General features: G+C 41.3%; 1 protein-coding gene and 1 non-coding gene across 9 annotated transcripts; both read right to left on the bottom strand.

Annotated features, from left to right (window-relative positions):
• Positions 1 to 483: 483 nt before the first annotated feature.
• LOC110830468 (uncharacterized) lies at positions 484 to 17,866 on the bottom strand. 8 transcript variants are annotated; one of them, XM_087350672.1, is made up of 14 exons: positions 16,822 to 17,866; positions 15,661 to 15,723; positions 14,976 to 15,034; positions 13,603 to 13,671; positions 13,250 to 13,406; positions 12,750 to 12,901; positions 12,266 to 12,335; positions 11,698 to 11,934; positions 10,582 to 10,758; positions 9,558 to 9,669; positions 3,239 to 3,394; positions 2,993 to 3,088; positions 2,359 to 2,510; positions 484 to 2,242 (listed from the first exon to the last, which is right to left on the bottom strand). In XM_087350672.1, exons 1-14 carry the CDS (start codon positions 17,164 to 17,166, stop codon positions 2,111 to 2,113), a joined length of 1,977 nt encoding a protein of 658 aa, XP_087206798.1. In that variant the 5' UTR covers positions 17,167 to 17,866; the 3' UTR covers positions 484 to 2,110. The 8 variants fall into 8 exon arrangements, with proteins under 8 accessions (XP_087206798.1, XP_087206797.1, XP_087206799.1 ...); XM_087350671.1 differs by having other exon boundaries at positions 12,750 to 12,907; positions 16,822 to 17,863; XM_087350673.1 differs by lacking the exon at positions 14,976 to 15,034 and having other exon boundaries at positions 12,750 to 12,907; positions 16,822 to 17,860.
• Positions 14,843 to 14,926, bottom strand: TRNAL-UAA (transfer RNA leucine (anticodon UAA)). Its single transcript has one exon. It is a non-coding gene; the product is annotated as a tRNA-Leu (tRNA).
• Positions 17,867 to 17,958: the final 92 nt, after the last annotated feature.

The raw sequence follows: 17,958 nt of genomic DNA, 5'->3' as shown, positions 1-17,958 counted from the left end.
CGTTCAATTTCAAAATGGTGTATTCTAAAGCAAAGTTGAATATGCGTTGGCAATGCCAATACATAAACATAATATGCATTATTTACAAACTGTGCACAAAATTAACGCTCACTGTGCCCGCCCCATAGTTTTAAACTCGGAATACCGTTGGACAGATTTTGATTAAATTTGGTATGGGTATTTTACCAATAGTTTTAATTTTCCATACAGCCGCTGTATTGCAGACACCAGTACGGAGGCTGCACGGACTGCAAGATGGTAACAACGCTAGCATTACCTTCTGTAAAATCCTGAAATGTTTATGGTAACAACTACAAATATATGCAAATTTCATCAAATTGTTCAAGGTTTTGTACAGGACATACATGTTCAATCCCAGTGTGCATGCAGTAGACCCTCTGCGACTAGCATTTTACACTTTACGATTAACACGTACTACAAATGCAACAGAAATGAGTAAAATGATAGCAGGATGACACGAAATAACTGACATGGCAGAAAAGTTTATTATATTCAGCCCTGTACAACATAAACCTTGCAGCAAAACTGATGCCCTGCCTGTTCTGTTTTAAAACTCATTAATTTGGTACTACTGAATTCACTATGAAAGAAAACAGCTGCAAGAGATTTACAAAACAATTGCTATATTGACCATAGTTCATTTCCTTTATCACTGAGGACAATTCCAGAAGAGACAAATTAACAAGGAGGGATAAAATCTGAAACCAGAACATCACATGTTATGAGGAAGGCAGTGGGCAAAACAGAATAATGCTTGTGCAAGGCCAGAACAAGGAAAAATGAAAATAACTGAGGACAAAGCACAAACAGCTTCCACCCTGTTGCAATATAATCAATGTTCTTTGGTTCAATGGGAATTATATGACTTTCGAGGGCTACGTCACACCCTTTTGGTTACACTTCAGACTTGTATTATTCGACGATCATCAGGTTGGTCCCACTTTCTGTCATACTGAAAGAACCCACCCACAACCAGGTGACCATCCATCTCAGGGCAAAGAGGCCATGCCCTTGGGTTAAAGAATACAATGAGTAGTATGGAACACATAAACAAGTAACCACCAGCTGGAGTGGATCCAGATTCACAATGGGAAGCAACTGTACAACAGAAATTGTAGTAGACATGGATCGCAGATGGTGTTTTGTTAACCAACACTTAGCTGTACCCAAGAGACTCAGATTAATTTACATCTTAGTATGTTAAGTGCAACAACGTCTTAACATACTGACACTAATCAGAATGAACTGTGCAGTCAGCTATTTTACAAGGCAACAGACAGACTGCAGGCGTCCACCCCTCCTATCATATTACCAATGCAAGATACTATGGCAACACGGCATACCATCACGTTCCTTATGTACAGAATCATGTTACTTTAGATAAAAACAAATCACAGTGGAAGTAATAGGTTGAAAATAGCATGAGACTTCACATGCCTGTTGTATCGAGCAATGCAATACATTGCACCAATAATAATTGCAAGCCTGTCGGAGGCAATGGTAGCCACCACGAACCCAGCAATGTCTCTCTTATGTACCAGTCAGTAATCTTGCTTGTTCTAATTTCTTCACAAGTGTTGAACTAAATTCCTGTTCTCTCAAAATGCCCAACATGCCAGCTTTATACATAGCTGTCAGCTACAAATAAATCACAAACGTGCCCCTTAGAGCAGTTTCCTGCATGCCTGCTGGCAGGCACAAAAAGACCATCATCACACAAACAAGGTTCAATGGTGGGATTTGCTGTAACAGCAAGAAAAAACCTCTGGGCTTGGTCACTTTGGTCTGGAAACACAGTGGACACAGCACTTGGCATGCAGATCTACCAACTGCACATTGTGAACATCCTGAGAAACCCCTCCTTTAACAATGCTGTATCAGCTTGTGATATTTACTAGTATTGTCACTTAGAAACCAGCACACAAGCTGGCAAGGATGCCGGTTGTCACTGCTTTTCCAGGAGAATTCACAACTTCTGCTGTAAACAGGAAGTCACTAAACAAACAACAAGTGAGACAGACTGCCCAACTGCATACTATGAGCCTTCTCACTGACCAAATCACGGAGCTGTTTCGTACATTGGGAAGAATCACATGCTGTGTTGAAAACTCTGAGGTGGCGAAGAAGTGAGCAGCGTGCGGCCTGTCTTCTCACCCGCACTGAACAGCACCAGCTTCTCAGATTGGTAGTTCTGCACCAGTTCCTCCACCGATGCAAAACTCTGCAACACAAGAAATTCCCTCGAGACACTCGCCAGCGAACACAAACCAGTATATTCAGTGCCTTTGCCTAAGTGATGGGCCTGGACTGCTTCAGGACCAATTGGAGACAACATACCAGCTCATTTGCCTTCTCAGATCCAAGCGCATAGCGTCCATCTGCTCTGTATCGGATACTAATGTTGTACAGTCGCCTGTTGTACCACAGCACGAGCGTCAAGGGATTCTGCGGCTGTGATGATGGGCGAACGAGGAAACTGCCGTTCTCCCCTGCAATATTCCGACAATTCATCTTAGCGATACCTATGGCCATGTTTCTTGTTTCCCCATGTGCTGTATTTCTGGCCTGTCTCAACTTCCTTGATAAAAACTGCTGAATACTAAGCAATTAGGCCTGTCATTTCACAGCAATATTTCCTCCAAACAAGTTTTAATACTGATGCTGGTCTTCTGGGTTGTTGCCAGAATTTTTGAGGAACATAAAAATATCCACCTTCAGCCCTGAAGACAGAGCAGCTAAGCTCCACAAAAACACTGGAAAACAGGCAAAATGATACATAGCACAACATCCAAGAAGATCACCAACTATACTGACATTGCAATGAAAATATCAAATCCTGCAGATTTTTAATATTATCCTCCCATTTACATTCTGGCGTCCCAAAGCACGAGTTCCCAAAACTAATTCTCACCTCTTCCATGCATGCTCTTTAATGCAATTATACAAAAGCACCTCTGCACTCAATACTGACCATTCCGCAGCATATCCTCGCCTTGCTTTCGATCCACATTGTGATACCACGGCTGGTGCGAGAGTCCCACCTTAGAGGTTCTGCGTGATCTGGCAGCTGAAACAACAGTTTACATGGTAAAGTATTAAAGTCACACTACAGTTATTGCATGAATCTGAAGCACTGTATTCACTTTAACGTTCAATAGTTCAAATCAAATTCATGCTTCACACGTGTTTGCATCCAGACTACACAGTTAGTACTCACTGCCAGGCTTCTCTAGTAACTTCTTGTCCTCTGGTGTGGGTGGTAGTGGGCGTTGGCTACCCTGCAATGTGACTGGTCGCTGATCCGCTGGAGACAGCTTGTGGCTGGCAGTAGGCAGTGTCGCAGCCTTCTTCACTTCTGGTGTCGGCGTCCTCTCTGTAAAGCAGCGCGTAACACTCGTGTCAGCCGGCACAACACAGCACACCCGCAACTTTTGCACCAGATCATAGGGAACAGAATACAGCAAGAAATGCCTACAGTTCATGATTCAGAGGTTGAGATTATAATATATGAGAGACAAATTTTGCAGCTTTTACCAACACTAATCCTCTCTGCCACATGCAGATATGTTGTTATTGAGACCGGAATCATGAAATCATAAACTGGACTATGAATAAATGCTACAAAATTAGCTGACACACCTGGGATATTCCACCCTTGCCTCATCATCCATCATCCCCAGCTCAGTATCCCAACACAAGTAACTGTAGACAGGAGCTGACATTTGTTGATTTGTGCTTTCAAGTATTTAATCCTACTTAACCTACTGTGGCCTATTTTAAAGATCTCTGACGGAATATCCATAATGTTCGTTTGTTTTATACGGATATGGAACTTTATTTCTCACTCTGAAGGAGGGAAAGAAGGAAGGAAGTAAAGAAGTTCATGGGATATGGGAGAGATAAGAAATGTTTTAAAATGTTGGAATATATTCATTAGAAGAGATCACTTCAGATACTTATAAAAAGATAATATTAAAAAAGATCTGAGAGAACAAACAGTACAGTGTGTATGTGGGGCTTCTGATGCAGACACTTCCATCCCAAGACACTGCAGCAGCTGTTACATTCATCCATCACTTCAGCATATAGTACAACTGCCTCTGTGTCCATCAAAATCATTATCCTAGCCTCTACTTTATCATACCATTAAGACCAAGCCCATTTCTTTACTTTTAACAGTACCAACATGGCAAGTCTCTGTGCTCAGAAAAATATCAGTGCCATACAAACTAGCCAGAATGTTAAAAATGTATAATTTTTATTAACAAAATATTTGGGTTCAACAGGTGTGCCAAATATTCACATTACCTTCATGGTGGCACATTATTACATAATTTAGGTCTTTCTTGAAAGACTGATAATTGTCACTAGTAGGTCCCAGTTAAGAAAAGTGCAACTAACCCAACCTAACCTAACTTACTGGTGAACATGCGTGAAGGTGCAGTTGTGTAACTGACGGATGCAGATAAACTCTTCTCCCTGCGAGAAGACACATTGAATGTTGCTACTCTGCGAACAGCTGTTCCCTGTTGTGGCACAAAGGTGGACATGGCAGCCACACAGATGTACTCTCAGGTATGAAATGAGAGACTGGTTGACAGACTGGCTCTGTGGGAGACAGGTCTCCTGGAGACACCCCCCCCCTCCTACTGTGCGACAGAAATAACTCCTAATCCCTCTGTATCTAGCACAAATTATACCTCCTCCTTTCTTTTCTTTGCCTTTAAATGCAGGTTTTTAGGATTTTATTTAAAGCACCATCAGTCAGTCATATAAAAGAGGCACATTTATTGTGCAATAAATACTTTTTTAATGAAGTAGAAATAAGTTTATGTTTTAGTTTCATGTGAATAAAGATTTCTAAAAACAGAGGAAAAAATAAAAATTCACTTGACAAATTTTCAGAAAAGTATGAAACTTCACAAAATTGAGTTTTGCAGATTCACACCACTCATTGTTAGTAGGTAAATGTGATTAAAATTATGGGTGGGGGGGGGGGGGGGAACTTGCTAAATGTAAAACAAACAGATCACAACCAGTTCCTATAGAATCACCAGCAGTTCAAAATACAGACCATGGTTTTCTCAGTTCTACACAGCTGTTACCTTGTGATTCGGTGCTGCACTCTGGTGGCAGCACGTCATCGTAGCGAGACATCAGCCGCCGTAAAGGGTAAAGAAGGCGCCGCTTCATGCCGACGGCAACATCGGCCATCTCGGTGCAGAGTCGCTGCAGCAGGTTATGGGCCAGAGGGCCGGCCACTCGCATATAGAAACACATAATGGCCTCCCCCCACCCTGCAGTTATATGGGGGCAGGTGCTGTGCAGGGGTGTCCCTAACACCACAGGCCATTTTTATACCACATTAGGGCACACAGACCTACAGAGACCCATGATAATGAAAATAACAGTGAAGCAGGTTTACAACCTCTTGTGATGTAAGGCAAAGCAGACGAATGGCCTTTGCAACTTGACTTAGTACTCTGAAACAGCTGGTGACAGGCTGCAGTAGGGAAACAAATGCCAACTGCAAATTTTGGTGAGAAAACCTCTAAAAAAAAATCATTTACAAGATGGTAAGGATGAGAACACACACACACATGACTCAGGTTAATGGTCAGCCTTCGTGTTCTGTTCCCTATCATAAATCCTGAAAGGGGATCCACAACAGGAAAACACTGTAAATTTCTTGGTTCAATAAAAGGAAGCATGGAGGATGGGGTCACAGTTCTATTCCAGCATTCAGATGGACAGACTGTGAAGAAGCAATGCTAAAGGCATTCAAACCTAGGACCTGCTGACTGTAAAGCAGAAATGGTAACCCCTACTCTGAATTGCTTGTGTGTTGGTCACCCTGTCAGTTAATGAGGGTCAATAAGGTGAATGGCTGACCTCATCAGCTGCCATTATGACAGTCATTACCCTGAGGTCACATGTCAGAGAGACTATGCAGTAACACGGCACATTCAAGTGAAGTGTACGGACGGGTATTTAACTACACACACGAGTAAACCATTTCATTTAGTATTCACCACACTGAAAAATATTTCAGTTACAAGTTATAAATTTTAAAAGGATTATATTTTATGCTGTTTGTATAGTTCACCATAAGTTTTATTAACTTTAATTTTAATTAGTCTAATAACTTTCAGTATGTACTATAAAATATGAAATTTAATCAAAATCCACAAATTTTGGACATGAAACATGATGGTGACCTCTCAATTATGCATTTTTATGTGATAAGAATCACTGATACTTACCAATATTTCTGAATACAGTCTGCTAGCTGAACCCACCAGTTCATATCATCATGACCTAATTACTGATCATAACTAGGCCTGCTTTCTGATCGTCCCAGTGTACATTTTTCAACAGATATCCCCACCAAAATTCTGTGAGCATAATTTTCCCCTTGCACCTAGCTATACGTCCAGCTGACACTAACCTCTTAGATGTCACTTCAATAACATAATAGGTTATCAGTGTAAATCACAAAGTTTCTCATAATGTAATTTCCTCCATCCCCTGTTTATATTATTTTTCTTAGGTTAAATAAATCCAAGAGTGCCCTGTTTCCAAACATATATGACATCACATAGCTCCCTCAAAGTAACAGACAATACAAAACTAATAAAATGTCTTTTTCTGTTAACTGTGGCTCCTGGGTCAATCAGTTCCTACCTGCTTCACTGGTATTCCAGCCCTTGCAGTCTGACCCAATTAAATAAATTTGTACTTAAGATGAGCAGCTCAGCTGCACCCAGAGGGCAGTCTCACTGAAGTGCTGAGCCCCTTGTGTTCCCACAACCGGATGCACCTGCAGCTGTTCACAGCATAAAAAAACTTCTGCTCTGAACAGCTGGCAGCCCATTGATAACAACAAGCACCATAACGTATGCTCCCACATAACGAGCAGACCTCAATGACTAAAGTCTACCAGCCCAGGGCTGCACTTTTTGTTGTTTCTGGTAACATCTCAGATGAGAATCATGTCTCTCAGCTCAATGCCTTTGATTTACAGTACACATAATCTTGACTTCACTCACACACGTGGCTACGGGTGATGTACATCTTGCAGAATATTGAACACAGTGAATATCCAGGATTTTGGAAAATGAAGCTGTTTGAAACAAAGACTTCAGATCAATTTAGATTCTGGAATTTGAATAATCCATATACAAGTAATAACTAAAGTCTGTCCATCTGTCTCAAGTTGCTTCTCCCAAATGATGGACTGTAATAAACATTTTTCTCTTGGAGAGGCAATCCAGGGAAGATTATTGATTTTGTTATATATTAGAAAATCGGAACAAGGGGGTACGAGAAACTTAAACAATACTACACAGAAACAGTGCGTACAAAAAATATTCCTCTTAGGTTAACAACACCAGGGGGAAAAAGAGATCCTTCTAATTCAAAAGTTAGGGATGGGAGGGTCCCAAAAATGCATGTGTCAGATATATAAACTACATGGTTTCTCCTCAGCGGTGCATGATAAAAAAAAATATACATAGAAAGCTATACGTATTTGTTTGTTCACTTATAGTTCAAGAACAGATGGACCAATCTGTATCAAACTTGGCATACTTATTACATAGACAAAGAAGAGATCACATCGAATATTTCGGGAAAAAGCTTCCTGAGTTCGATTGCCAATAAGGGCATTTCCTGTAGCTTCAAACTGTAAAGAACAGAACTGTGTCAATAACAAAGTTTTTGGTTTGGAAGAGAATGTTACAAAAATGGAGGCTAGAACCCTGAAAACCAGTCCTGTGTTTGAATCCTGGTGAAGATAATTTATGTAGCTTTGAAACTAAGCGTGACAGAAGATCAGAGTAAAGACCATGGTATTCAGTTGCCAGTAATATTACAGGAACAAAGACCACAACCCCCCAAAAATTTGTCCTGGGTTCAAGTCCCAGGGAAGAGGAAGACATATTTACCTTGGCATTGAAACAAGGTATGACAGAAGAAGAGGGCAAAGGCCAAAGCTGCTTGTTTTTGGCAACAAGAAAAAAAGGCCCAGAACTCCAGAATAGTGTCCTGGGTTCTTACCTCAGTGAAATGATTATTTTTGGCTTGATAAAACCTGGGGAATCAATGAACAGCATATCAAAATAGTCAAATGTCAACATTTCTCTTCCCCAAACTAGCTTAACGTAATCCAAACTAATACAAGGGGCACAACTTAACTAATCCAAACAAAATGAGCCCAATTTAATAAAATTTAACACAACATAACCTAAAGGAAATTACCATAATTAACATTTTTGTGTCTTATTGTTTTGATTCTTATTGTAGGACCACTGCCACCGGGTAAAAACCCATTTGCAGTCAAATAAACAATAATAATAATGTAACTGAACAGAACCTAATTAACCAAAACCAAAATTATTCCAACGCAAATAAAAATAACATAACCCAACATAACCTAGCAAATCACAACCTAAGCCAGCCTAACTGAATCAAAATAAAGCAGATCAAACAAAACAAAACAAAACCTAACCTAACCTGATCCAATCTGATCTAACCTAGCGCAGCATAGCATAACATAACACGACATAACACGTTACTAAAAGCTGAAGTGAAATAAACTGACATAAAATTAAAAAAGTGAAGTATGTAAAAAGTTCAACATTCTTAAGAAGGAAAGAAAAGAGTAAGGTCAAGTAGAAAGAAGGTAAAAGAAAGTAACAAGTAAGGTAAAGTGAGGTCCTAATCAATTTCTCTTAGGTAAAAACATGGAAATGACAAGGAACACTCCATGAAGTCTGAAGATATATTGCACCATTTAGTCTGACAGAAGTTTACAGACATTCAGAGGTGTTTGCTGCCTCCATCAACAGGGTGGAGTCACTTAACAATCTCAGCTATCATGCCTGGTCATCCACCACCTCTTCCTTACCTTTCACACAAAGTCTTTCTCAGCACACAGCACATGCCTTTAGCATAATTCCTCATGAAAATTTGCACCAAACTCATGCCAATTGTTTCATGGAACTGAACAGCACTGAATTCTGCCGTGTTGATTACTAGACCAACATGACCTCAAGTGGCAGACTGGCACACTACAACTTGAAAATATGTTGCACACCTCAGTACAAGTTTCACATTTGCGACGGCTGTGCAATATTATTTCCAGCTGCTAATTATGTTTGTAACTACAAAGTACTTTCCTCACCATTTCTCCTCGATTCCCATAACCTCTTGAGACTCTGCACCCTACAGTAATGATAACAGAACTGACAGCATAACAAAGGTCATAAACCACACGTCTTGCCACTGAACCTATTGATCGGATCTTAATGAATTTGGCATCAGGCGTCAACAGTAAAAGCTTTCAGATGAATCTGATTCTGACTCACATCAGTCAAATATAACTCTTGCCCTACATCTTAAGCTCCTTAAGATTTTCATCTGCAGTAAAGCAACATGAAAACCACACATCCACAGTTTTCAAAAGGACAAAAATATGTCAAATGGTGTCCAGTGAGTTATGCGCATGTTTACAGACAGATGAAGCCATTACTCACCTCTGGAGTCTTGCAGGGAACTGATGGCTGGGCTACGTAACTTTCTCAAAATCTCGCCGATCAGTCCTGTCACGCCATCCCCTGAGTTTCCAGGACTGTTTGGGCTGTCATCCTGAAACAAGCAACATTTATCCCAGACTTTATGGGATGGAACCACTTCAAGTTCCCGAGCAAGTTCAATCCAATTCTTCTCTTGAAAAGCTCCTTCTCTGACAATCACTCAACACTGATATTTTCCTTGCATCTCAGTCTTGGTCTTGGAAATGACTAGTTTCCAAGAGGTTCTTTGCACCACGGTTGAAAATTACATTGTAACAACAATGGGCCGAGCATCGTAACAACAGCAATACAAATGTGCAGTTAAAGAACATGGTAATGCACTTCTGGTTCCATAAAAGGTTGGTAATTTCTTAACTAGATGAGCGGGTATCAGCTTCTCAAGCCGCCTGTTGATCATATAAAATATGCATACAGACAAAACGGTTTATACTATGAAGGACAATAATGTCACTGATGATGACCTCTTGAGGTTGAAACGTGGTAAAAATGGCATTAATGCCCATCACAGCGTAAATAGTTTTGTTTGTATGCATATTTTATATTCCAATACACTTTGTGGTATGCAAGGTTTTAAGATCAGGTCTGTTAAACACGTTTCTTTTATTTTATACCCACCGAGTATCATCACATACTCGGTACTTCAGCACCTGCTGGTCTTCGAGGCATTTGGTTCCACATAATTACCAGCTTGCACAAGGTAATCTGCAGCTATGCCAGTCTGATTTAAGATGTTCTTATACGACACAGACGCACAACCATACAATGCGTCTTCCAACATGAGCAAGTTTGTATTCATTATGGTACAAACGTGAGCTCCGCATATTTCACTTTCCTGAACTACAAACTTATAGCACATTCCATAATGGCCACTCAAAGGAATTAAATGCCTTTCTGCTGCAGTCCAGCGCAGAAACACGCAGACATTTTTACTGAACTTCTTGAACCCCTGTGAGGACTCGCTTACCGACTTCCTTCTCGGAGGCGACGGCGGCTTTGCAGAGGGCAGGGATGCATCGGGAGGTTTGCTCCAAGGTTTTGCAGGCAGTGGAGGGGCTCCCCCGCTGCTCTGATCTGGATGCTGCTGCACTGGCTGCAGGTAGTACTCTGCACCATCAACAGGTGGTAGGTGAGTCAGCTTCTCCTGCAATAAGTGGTCCACCTTGTGTAAACATCAATCTATAGTTTCAGAGGTCTTAATCACACATCCAAGTGTACTGAAACCTCACAATAAATTTACCTTATACTGAGCACCACAGACAGGCTGCTCTATTTTAAAAGAAGTCCAGATGAAACAAAAGCAGTATAAAAATTTTTGCACAACCACTTCAAGACCATCTGAATACCATCGCCCTTAACATCGTGCTTCTTGTTCTTCCTAATCTTTAGAACGGCCATTTTCCAAGGTCTTTACCTATCAAAATTTTGTGTGCAGCTTTAGGTTTGTTCATTCAGACTACATGCTGTATCCATTCAGTTCCTCAATTCCCCACTTCCTATGTTCTTCACTCAAAGTCAGGGCCCACACAAAATAAAAGACAAAATACTGTTCTGTACGTAATAACCTGTACCATGGCATTTCAATGCTTCATTATGTACGGCTCCACTTTCACCCAAACATCCAATATTACCTGCAGCGAGGATGTCAAACCACTGGCAGTGACAGAATTTGACTGGCACCTCTTATTAAAGATCAAGCTTACAAGAAAATTCACACTGTAGCTCAGAGTGCAAATATACGGTAGGTTCATCTTCTGTATTAAGAATAACCAAAGGGCAAAACTACAAAGTCATACTTGTCTGGGGAAGGGTGAACATTACTCCAAATGCAATAAAGAGGTAGGAAGGGTTTGTTAACAAAGCACTCGTCAGAATGCCGTCAGACCACTAACATCTACCTACAAAGAACCCTCAGATGTTTGTGGTATAACAGTGCAAATTGCACATTGAAATTATGTGACAGCATCCGCCTCTACGTGCTCAGATTCTATTCAACCGAGACATTTGACCTAAAAGTTGCGTGTTTTTTATAACACACAAATCAAACTGGTTTGCCAACCCCGACTTATCATCATACACTCACATTCTCCTTGATAGACTCGTATTCGTCAGAATCATATCCGTCGTTCAGGTGCCCCTCTGGCAGCTCATCAGTCTGTTGCGGGAATGCTGGCAAGTGCCAAGTACTGGGCACGGGTTGTCTCGCGGAAGGTGCGGACTGTGCGCGGGCCTCCAGGGACTTTTTGAGCTTGGCTGCCAATGCATTTACGTCGGAATTAAGGACCTCTCCATCCACGCTCTCGTACTCTTCCTCGTCAAACTGAAACAGAACAGTACAACAACGAGCTGCACAAAGCTCTGGTGGCGTATTAATTACTGTACCAAAATTAAGTATCTTAAGCTGTTTAATGTATTGAACAGTGAAAATATGTAGTGCAGCTGATGCGACTTAACATCCATTACATTTACTCAGTGATATAATGGAATTTAACTTATCAGAATCCACTTCTCATTTTATAATATTTTTCATAATACTGTTCACACCTTCCCAGTTCAGGCAATATGCAGTAAAAGCCTAAGTATGCCTGTGAGCTGTTCAGTTGTGACATGATAGGCATCAGTTCCCCTCCCTGTGCTTCATCAGTACATACCTGGTCGCCGTTTTCTGGCAGAGTGAGACTGCTGACCAGTAACTTGACGTGCCCATAGCAACTGCTCTCACTGCAACAGAAGGCACCCAGTTCATATCCAGCCTATCTTCATGTCAGAATAATGTATAGCATTTCAAATGAAGGGTAGGTGTGACCACAGTTAATAATGCGTCGCAACTGAACACACTCTCCACCTGACTTTCAGAGAGATTGGTAACCAGAGTGTGGCGCTGCTCATTACCTATTACAGATTACACAATGATGCTCTTTCAACTGCAGGTATTATACAGTAACAAACAAGACAGGAAGAAGACAAAGAATGACGAGTAAGTACAGAAATGGCAGGTGGTGGCAATAAAATCACTGAAAGTGTGAGGGCTGTGTTTAAACTCATAAACACTTCTGATTACGTGCTTGGGTTTTGTACAGCATCAGAAAAGGGGCTGTACCGCTTAGAAATATGAGTGCATCTACGATAACGTACGGTGGTACTGGTGGTTTTGGCAGGTTACAGCTCTTGCTAGGTGCTGATGGCGTAGAGGCCGGTTTGGATGCGAGTGCTGGAGGCCGCGCTGGAATGGGTGGCTTCTTCACGACCTCGCTGTTACAGTACTCTGCCACAGTGACACTAGATGCCTGCAACTATAAAACATTGCTAACCTGATGGTCAGATGCACCATGCCACAGAGGATGCGTAAGATAAAACGTGCCTCTTCTGCCTCTATAACACCCTGAAGCTCCCAGGTTTCGTAAACGACGCCCAGGAAACCACGTCACAGCAATGTAACCATTACGCCACCAAAATTCGGCTAAATTTCAGTTGCAGTTTTAACATATCTTTCAAGCAGATTAATTAATGTGTTGACAGTCATCACATACAGTGAGTTGTGTCAACTTTGCACCGCCGACCAACACATTCTTAATCCAAACATCAGAAGCACTGTAAGCTCCACTTCAGCTTCTCTTCCTACCCATGTCACTGACCTTACTGGTGTCCTCATCATCGCTGAAGTCTGTGTCCCACGGTTCAGAATCACTGAATGGTGAGATCTTCCCTGATAAACAGGACACGTGGTCACTCTTCCTATTATGTATCGCATCAGAAGGCAGACTCACTGCTGGCTCTTTGCCCCGAGTCACTCTGCAAACAGAAATAGCATCTACTGCTGGGGCCTCTTCATACTTTACTGCATAGTAAGTGGTCATGATCATTTACGGTTGTGTCCAAACATTTGTGAGGAAGAATTGGGGCAAACAACGACTAACTCAAAAGAGGTCAAAGTTTTTTATGATGTTACTTTCCAATAAGTAATGTGTTGTTCCATAACAGTACTCACATGATGCTGTCTGTCTGCACATACTTCTCAGGCTGCGCTATCACATCCTGTACAAAGTGTGTTAGCTTCCTGCAAGAAGTACACATGTTAATGAGCAATCCTATCAACATGCAAACCTTGCAATTATCACCAAACAAATTCAATATTTTTCTCATTATTTTCTGTCTAACCAACTTCAAGTTATTGTTACAGATGTTGTTCACAAGTCTGTGTAGCTAATGAGAGGTCACATAAGATTCTAAAATCACTAACTACATTCAATGGTGATCATGGATTACGAACAACTGGGCCATTACATTATTATTTAGAACAGTTAAGCTCAGTTTTGATAACACATCAGCAGGCACCACATATTCGTACGTCAATTTAATGTATGTGATGACATGGCCGTGAATGAAGATGTTCCCGGGGTCAGTCACTGTCTACTTCTGTACACATCAGGAAACTGTATACTGAGCCAAGGCTGTAAAGTTTCAACACCATACTCATGCAAAGTTCTTGTCTTCAAACCAAAGGAAAAACTACAGTTGTCCTTGAGTATCGTTTCTTTCCACAATACGTTCAAAGTGACACATGTATGCGGTGAGCAAGGGTTAATATACTGTGTAAGACTTGAGGTTAATATACTGTCAGGATTGACTGTACACACCCAGTTAGTACCACATATTGTCGTTTACTGTACTAATTTAAAATTATTTTCTACAAAAGTGAGCTACAAACTCTGAATTACGATCTCAGAAAACATATTCGTGAGAAAACCAGCGAAATGCACTTCGATGAACTATAAAGAAAAGAAGACATTAAGAATTTTGAACAGAACTTATATTGGGCAATATTATTAAACATAAAACCAACTGGATTTCACTAATAAACAGATTGATTATAAATAGAAAAGTACACAGAATAAAGCATCGGGGAAGAACTTTAATTAGGCAGGCTTCGGCCTATGATGGTGATGTCCCGTCACATAACTTCATCGTTGCTTCGTTTCTGAACAGTTTCAACGATTTACGACGTAACGTTCTTCTTAGTACCACCTGCGTAGTGTTCTGTTTACGAAGCGAAGTTAATATACAACGCGACGCCGTGCTGCCATCTGGTAACAAAACTCCAATTTTATTATGATTGGTAATTCTTTTCGTAACTTCCTTCTTCGCCAACAAACAAGTTCCGCAGAAATGAAACCCATAACACGCGACTGCCAGAAAGTTACATAGAAATAGGCACCCAAAAAAAATTCTGTCAGATGTGGGGTTCGAACCCACGCTCCCTTTCGGGAACCAGAACTTAAGTCTGGCGCCTTAGACCGCTCGGCCAATCTGACTATAGCACAAATATTCCTTAGAGAGCTATATAGATGCAATTAGACTTACTTGCGTGTCGCCAAATTTAAGTCTCGCTTCCATAAAGCCAGTTGACCTTCGGTCAACGTCTGTAAATGTAAAACAACCTGAGTTAATGCAAGCGAATTGGTTACGAAAAGAACTGCGTTTCCAGACACTGAAAATTGAAGTGAAACGAGTGGTTCCAGTTCTCAAAACTTATTTCTAGTCTACAGAACATACTAATGCACAGGTATATTTCCTAACCAGGATAACTTCTGTTGTTCCAAATCATTGTCATTAGTAGTTTATTGAAGGACGCTTTCAATACTCAAGACAAAACCACATCACTTTAAATTACATTATGAAAAGCACTCCCCAAGAAGAATAATCGATGAGTCACGGACGGATAAGAGAAGTCCCAATACATTCAAAAGAAGATATAGTACCCATATTTAAATTTAAGTGTTCATGAAACCCCATATTAATGTGATTTCCCAGCATGGTGCGTACTTTGGTTGTGAAAGAAAATACCACTATCTGGGACTGGTACCGAACATATAGACAGAGTTAACATTCTCACAAAACATTCATGCAGTGCCCATTTTAATGTTATCCTCTCATCTCCTCCGACCAACAGTAAAACGTTTCGGGCGCTGAAGCACGGAACAATACGATTCCTAACCCCGAACTGGATCAGGATAGGGTCAAATGACAGACCAGAAATCGTACTCACCAGGAACAAGTCACCGTCCACCTCGCGCTTTCTAACCGCCTCGCAACACTCCCCAAGGCCGTGCTGAAACAGAACACACATGCACCAACTCATTGTTGCGACTGACATAAATCACTGCGAGTGCGTGCAATTTTGTGAGACAACGCAAATGTTCCATCTTCCCTATCCTGTTTCACTAACGTGCCAAAAGCTCTCAGTTATGTTGCGGATACTGTAAAGAAAGTATGACGTCACGCTGGCAATCGACAATTTTCCTTATCACGACCTTCCGTTCATCTGCAGGAAACGTTCTGGGCACGCGGGGCAAGCAGGTTCGGGCCGATGGCATTATTCGACAGTTTTCATTACGATTTTTAGCCGAATAAATGAATGAAATCGAATGATATTCCAATGATGAAAAGCAGTCAAACATGAAATACAAAATGTTCACTTTTCTTTATTAACAGGCTACGTATAAATCAAGTGCGCTTATCAGTTCGGCAACACTCCCGATTTAAGCGATTATCAAATTGTGAACCAACTGCTTTCCTTCTTCTGTGTGTCCCAAATCCCTGATCATTCTCTCCGACCTGAGTCACTTTAAATGAAAATAAAAATCAGTGGCAACAAATCTTCTTGTTTCGGATCACTGCGAATTGGAAATGCAGGGTTTTGATTAACATGACCAACGTTTCTATGCAATTCCCATTCATGAAACAATCGACGTCTTCTAGATCTTCGCTTGATATTACGGCGCGCTAGACAGAAGCCTGATTATTTTCTAAAGCCCAATTACGTACTCTCTCCTCATGTCACAATTAATCCAAGCTACCGCTGCCCCTCAGTACCGGGAAAGAACAAAATTAAATTTAATTTCAGTTCACAAATTTGTATCTCCTCGCGTACTGTTCTTTCAAAACTCCCAACACTTCCAGCTGTTTTGTATGACAATAAAACGCGATTTGTTACTTCGACTCAAATGAATAAACTGCAAGTTTCTCAAAACAAACTCCTCTGGGCCTAACAGGAAGAAGATAACTTGGTGATCTACCGAGGTCAGCAGGTGTTGGTAGCATTGTGCGACTGGCTAGGTACTTAGCTCGAAGGATGGGACGTGACTCGTCAGACCGGGAAGCAGGTAACGAAAGTATGGGTGCTGGATGGCGAATAACGCGTACTTACGTCTGTGAGCACTTTCTGAACTTGCTCTGATGTCCAAGCACGAATCTTCTGCAAAGCAGAATGGTGGCCATGTTTTGACATCTTCCCCATTAGCTTGCCTCCAACAAAAAAGAAAGAAAGAAAGGGCACACGATCTTCGTTACACTTGACGCACGCCACACTAAACAAAAAAGAGTCGCAGCTGCTTCTTGTATCACATTCGTTGTGTAAATCTTCCGCGGACACAGCAAACAGAGCAGGATAAGGGGGAGTGGCGCACCGCGATCGGAATTGAACACTAGTTCTAAATACTACTACCAGATGGCATCGTACCTGCTGTTTAGAGCGACATCGTGTTTGAAACATCTCAATTTATTGCAGATAACACTGTTACACATTACAACACATTGAGATACAACATAAATACGAGCGGAAATAAAAAAAAATCTAAATGTTGCGGAAAATGGCTGAATGTCTGACAGTCTCCAATCAAAGCTACTGACATCAGATATAAGAGCCCAAATTAAATTAATCAATTTGCTTAGTGACAGAAGCAACAACACCATCCGACAGGAATATAATACAGAAAGAGTCCAAAAATATATTAAAATACAATGGTCTGTCATACCGAAAATCATTGGAGACACAGAACTTGTAAGCAAAGACGAAAACAATATCTCGAAAGCATTCAATGGATTCTCTGCAATTAAAACGAGGACCTGAAAAAAATATAGAAAGTTGTGGGAAGAACTCGTCTTTCACAGCGACGTCAAAAACGCCGGATATAAAGTCCAAGTTCTGCACTGTCGCCATGTTTGTAATCGTTCACGCAGAATCCGTGCCGCGTGTGTGCACAAGCCTGGCTCAAACCGACGGCGGCGATTAAGAAAATGGATGTCTTCCGGGATGTTGCGCCGTGCACTCTGATAGTTACCGACCGACGTTTCAGCGGACTCCAACATTGCCCTTACGATGAAAGCAATGCGAGACTACACGGCGCATTATTTCAGAAGACACCCGTCTTCACATCGAGGACTGACCAACACGACTTATGCGCAAGCGCAGTGTCTCTGCCCTACATCTTCAAATGCCGTGCCGTGCCGTGCGAAGAAGTGTGTTCGAGAAAGGTGCGCTGATAATAATGCTTGGACCTGCGAA

The sequence above is a fragment of the Zootermopsis nevadensis genome, unplaced genomic scaffold, assembly GCF_977971745.1.
Source record: "Zootermopsis nevadensis isolate Lab colony 2312 unplaced genomic scaffold, Znev_1.0 Znev_ptg000017l, whole genome shotgun sequence".
Taxonomy (NCBI): Eukaryota; Metazoa; Arthropoda; class Insecta; order Blattodea; family Termopsidae; genus Zootermopsis; species Zootermopsis nevadensis.
The sequence above is the reverse complement of the archived record's forward strand: the minus strand, read 5'-3'. Positions and strand labels throughout refer to the sequence as shown.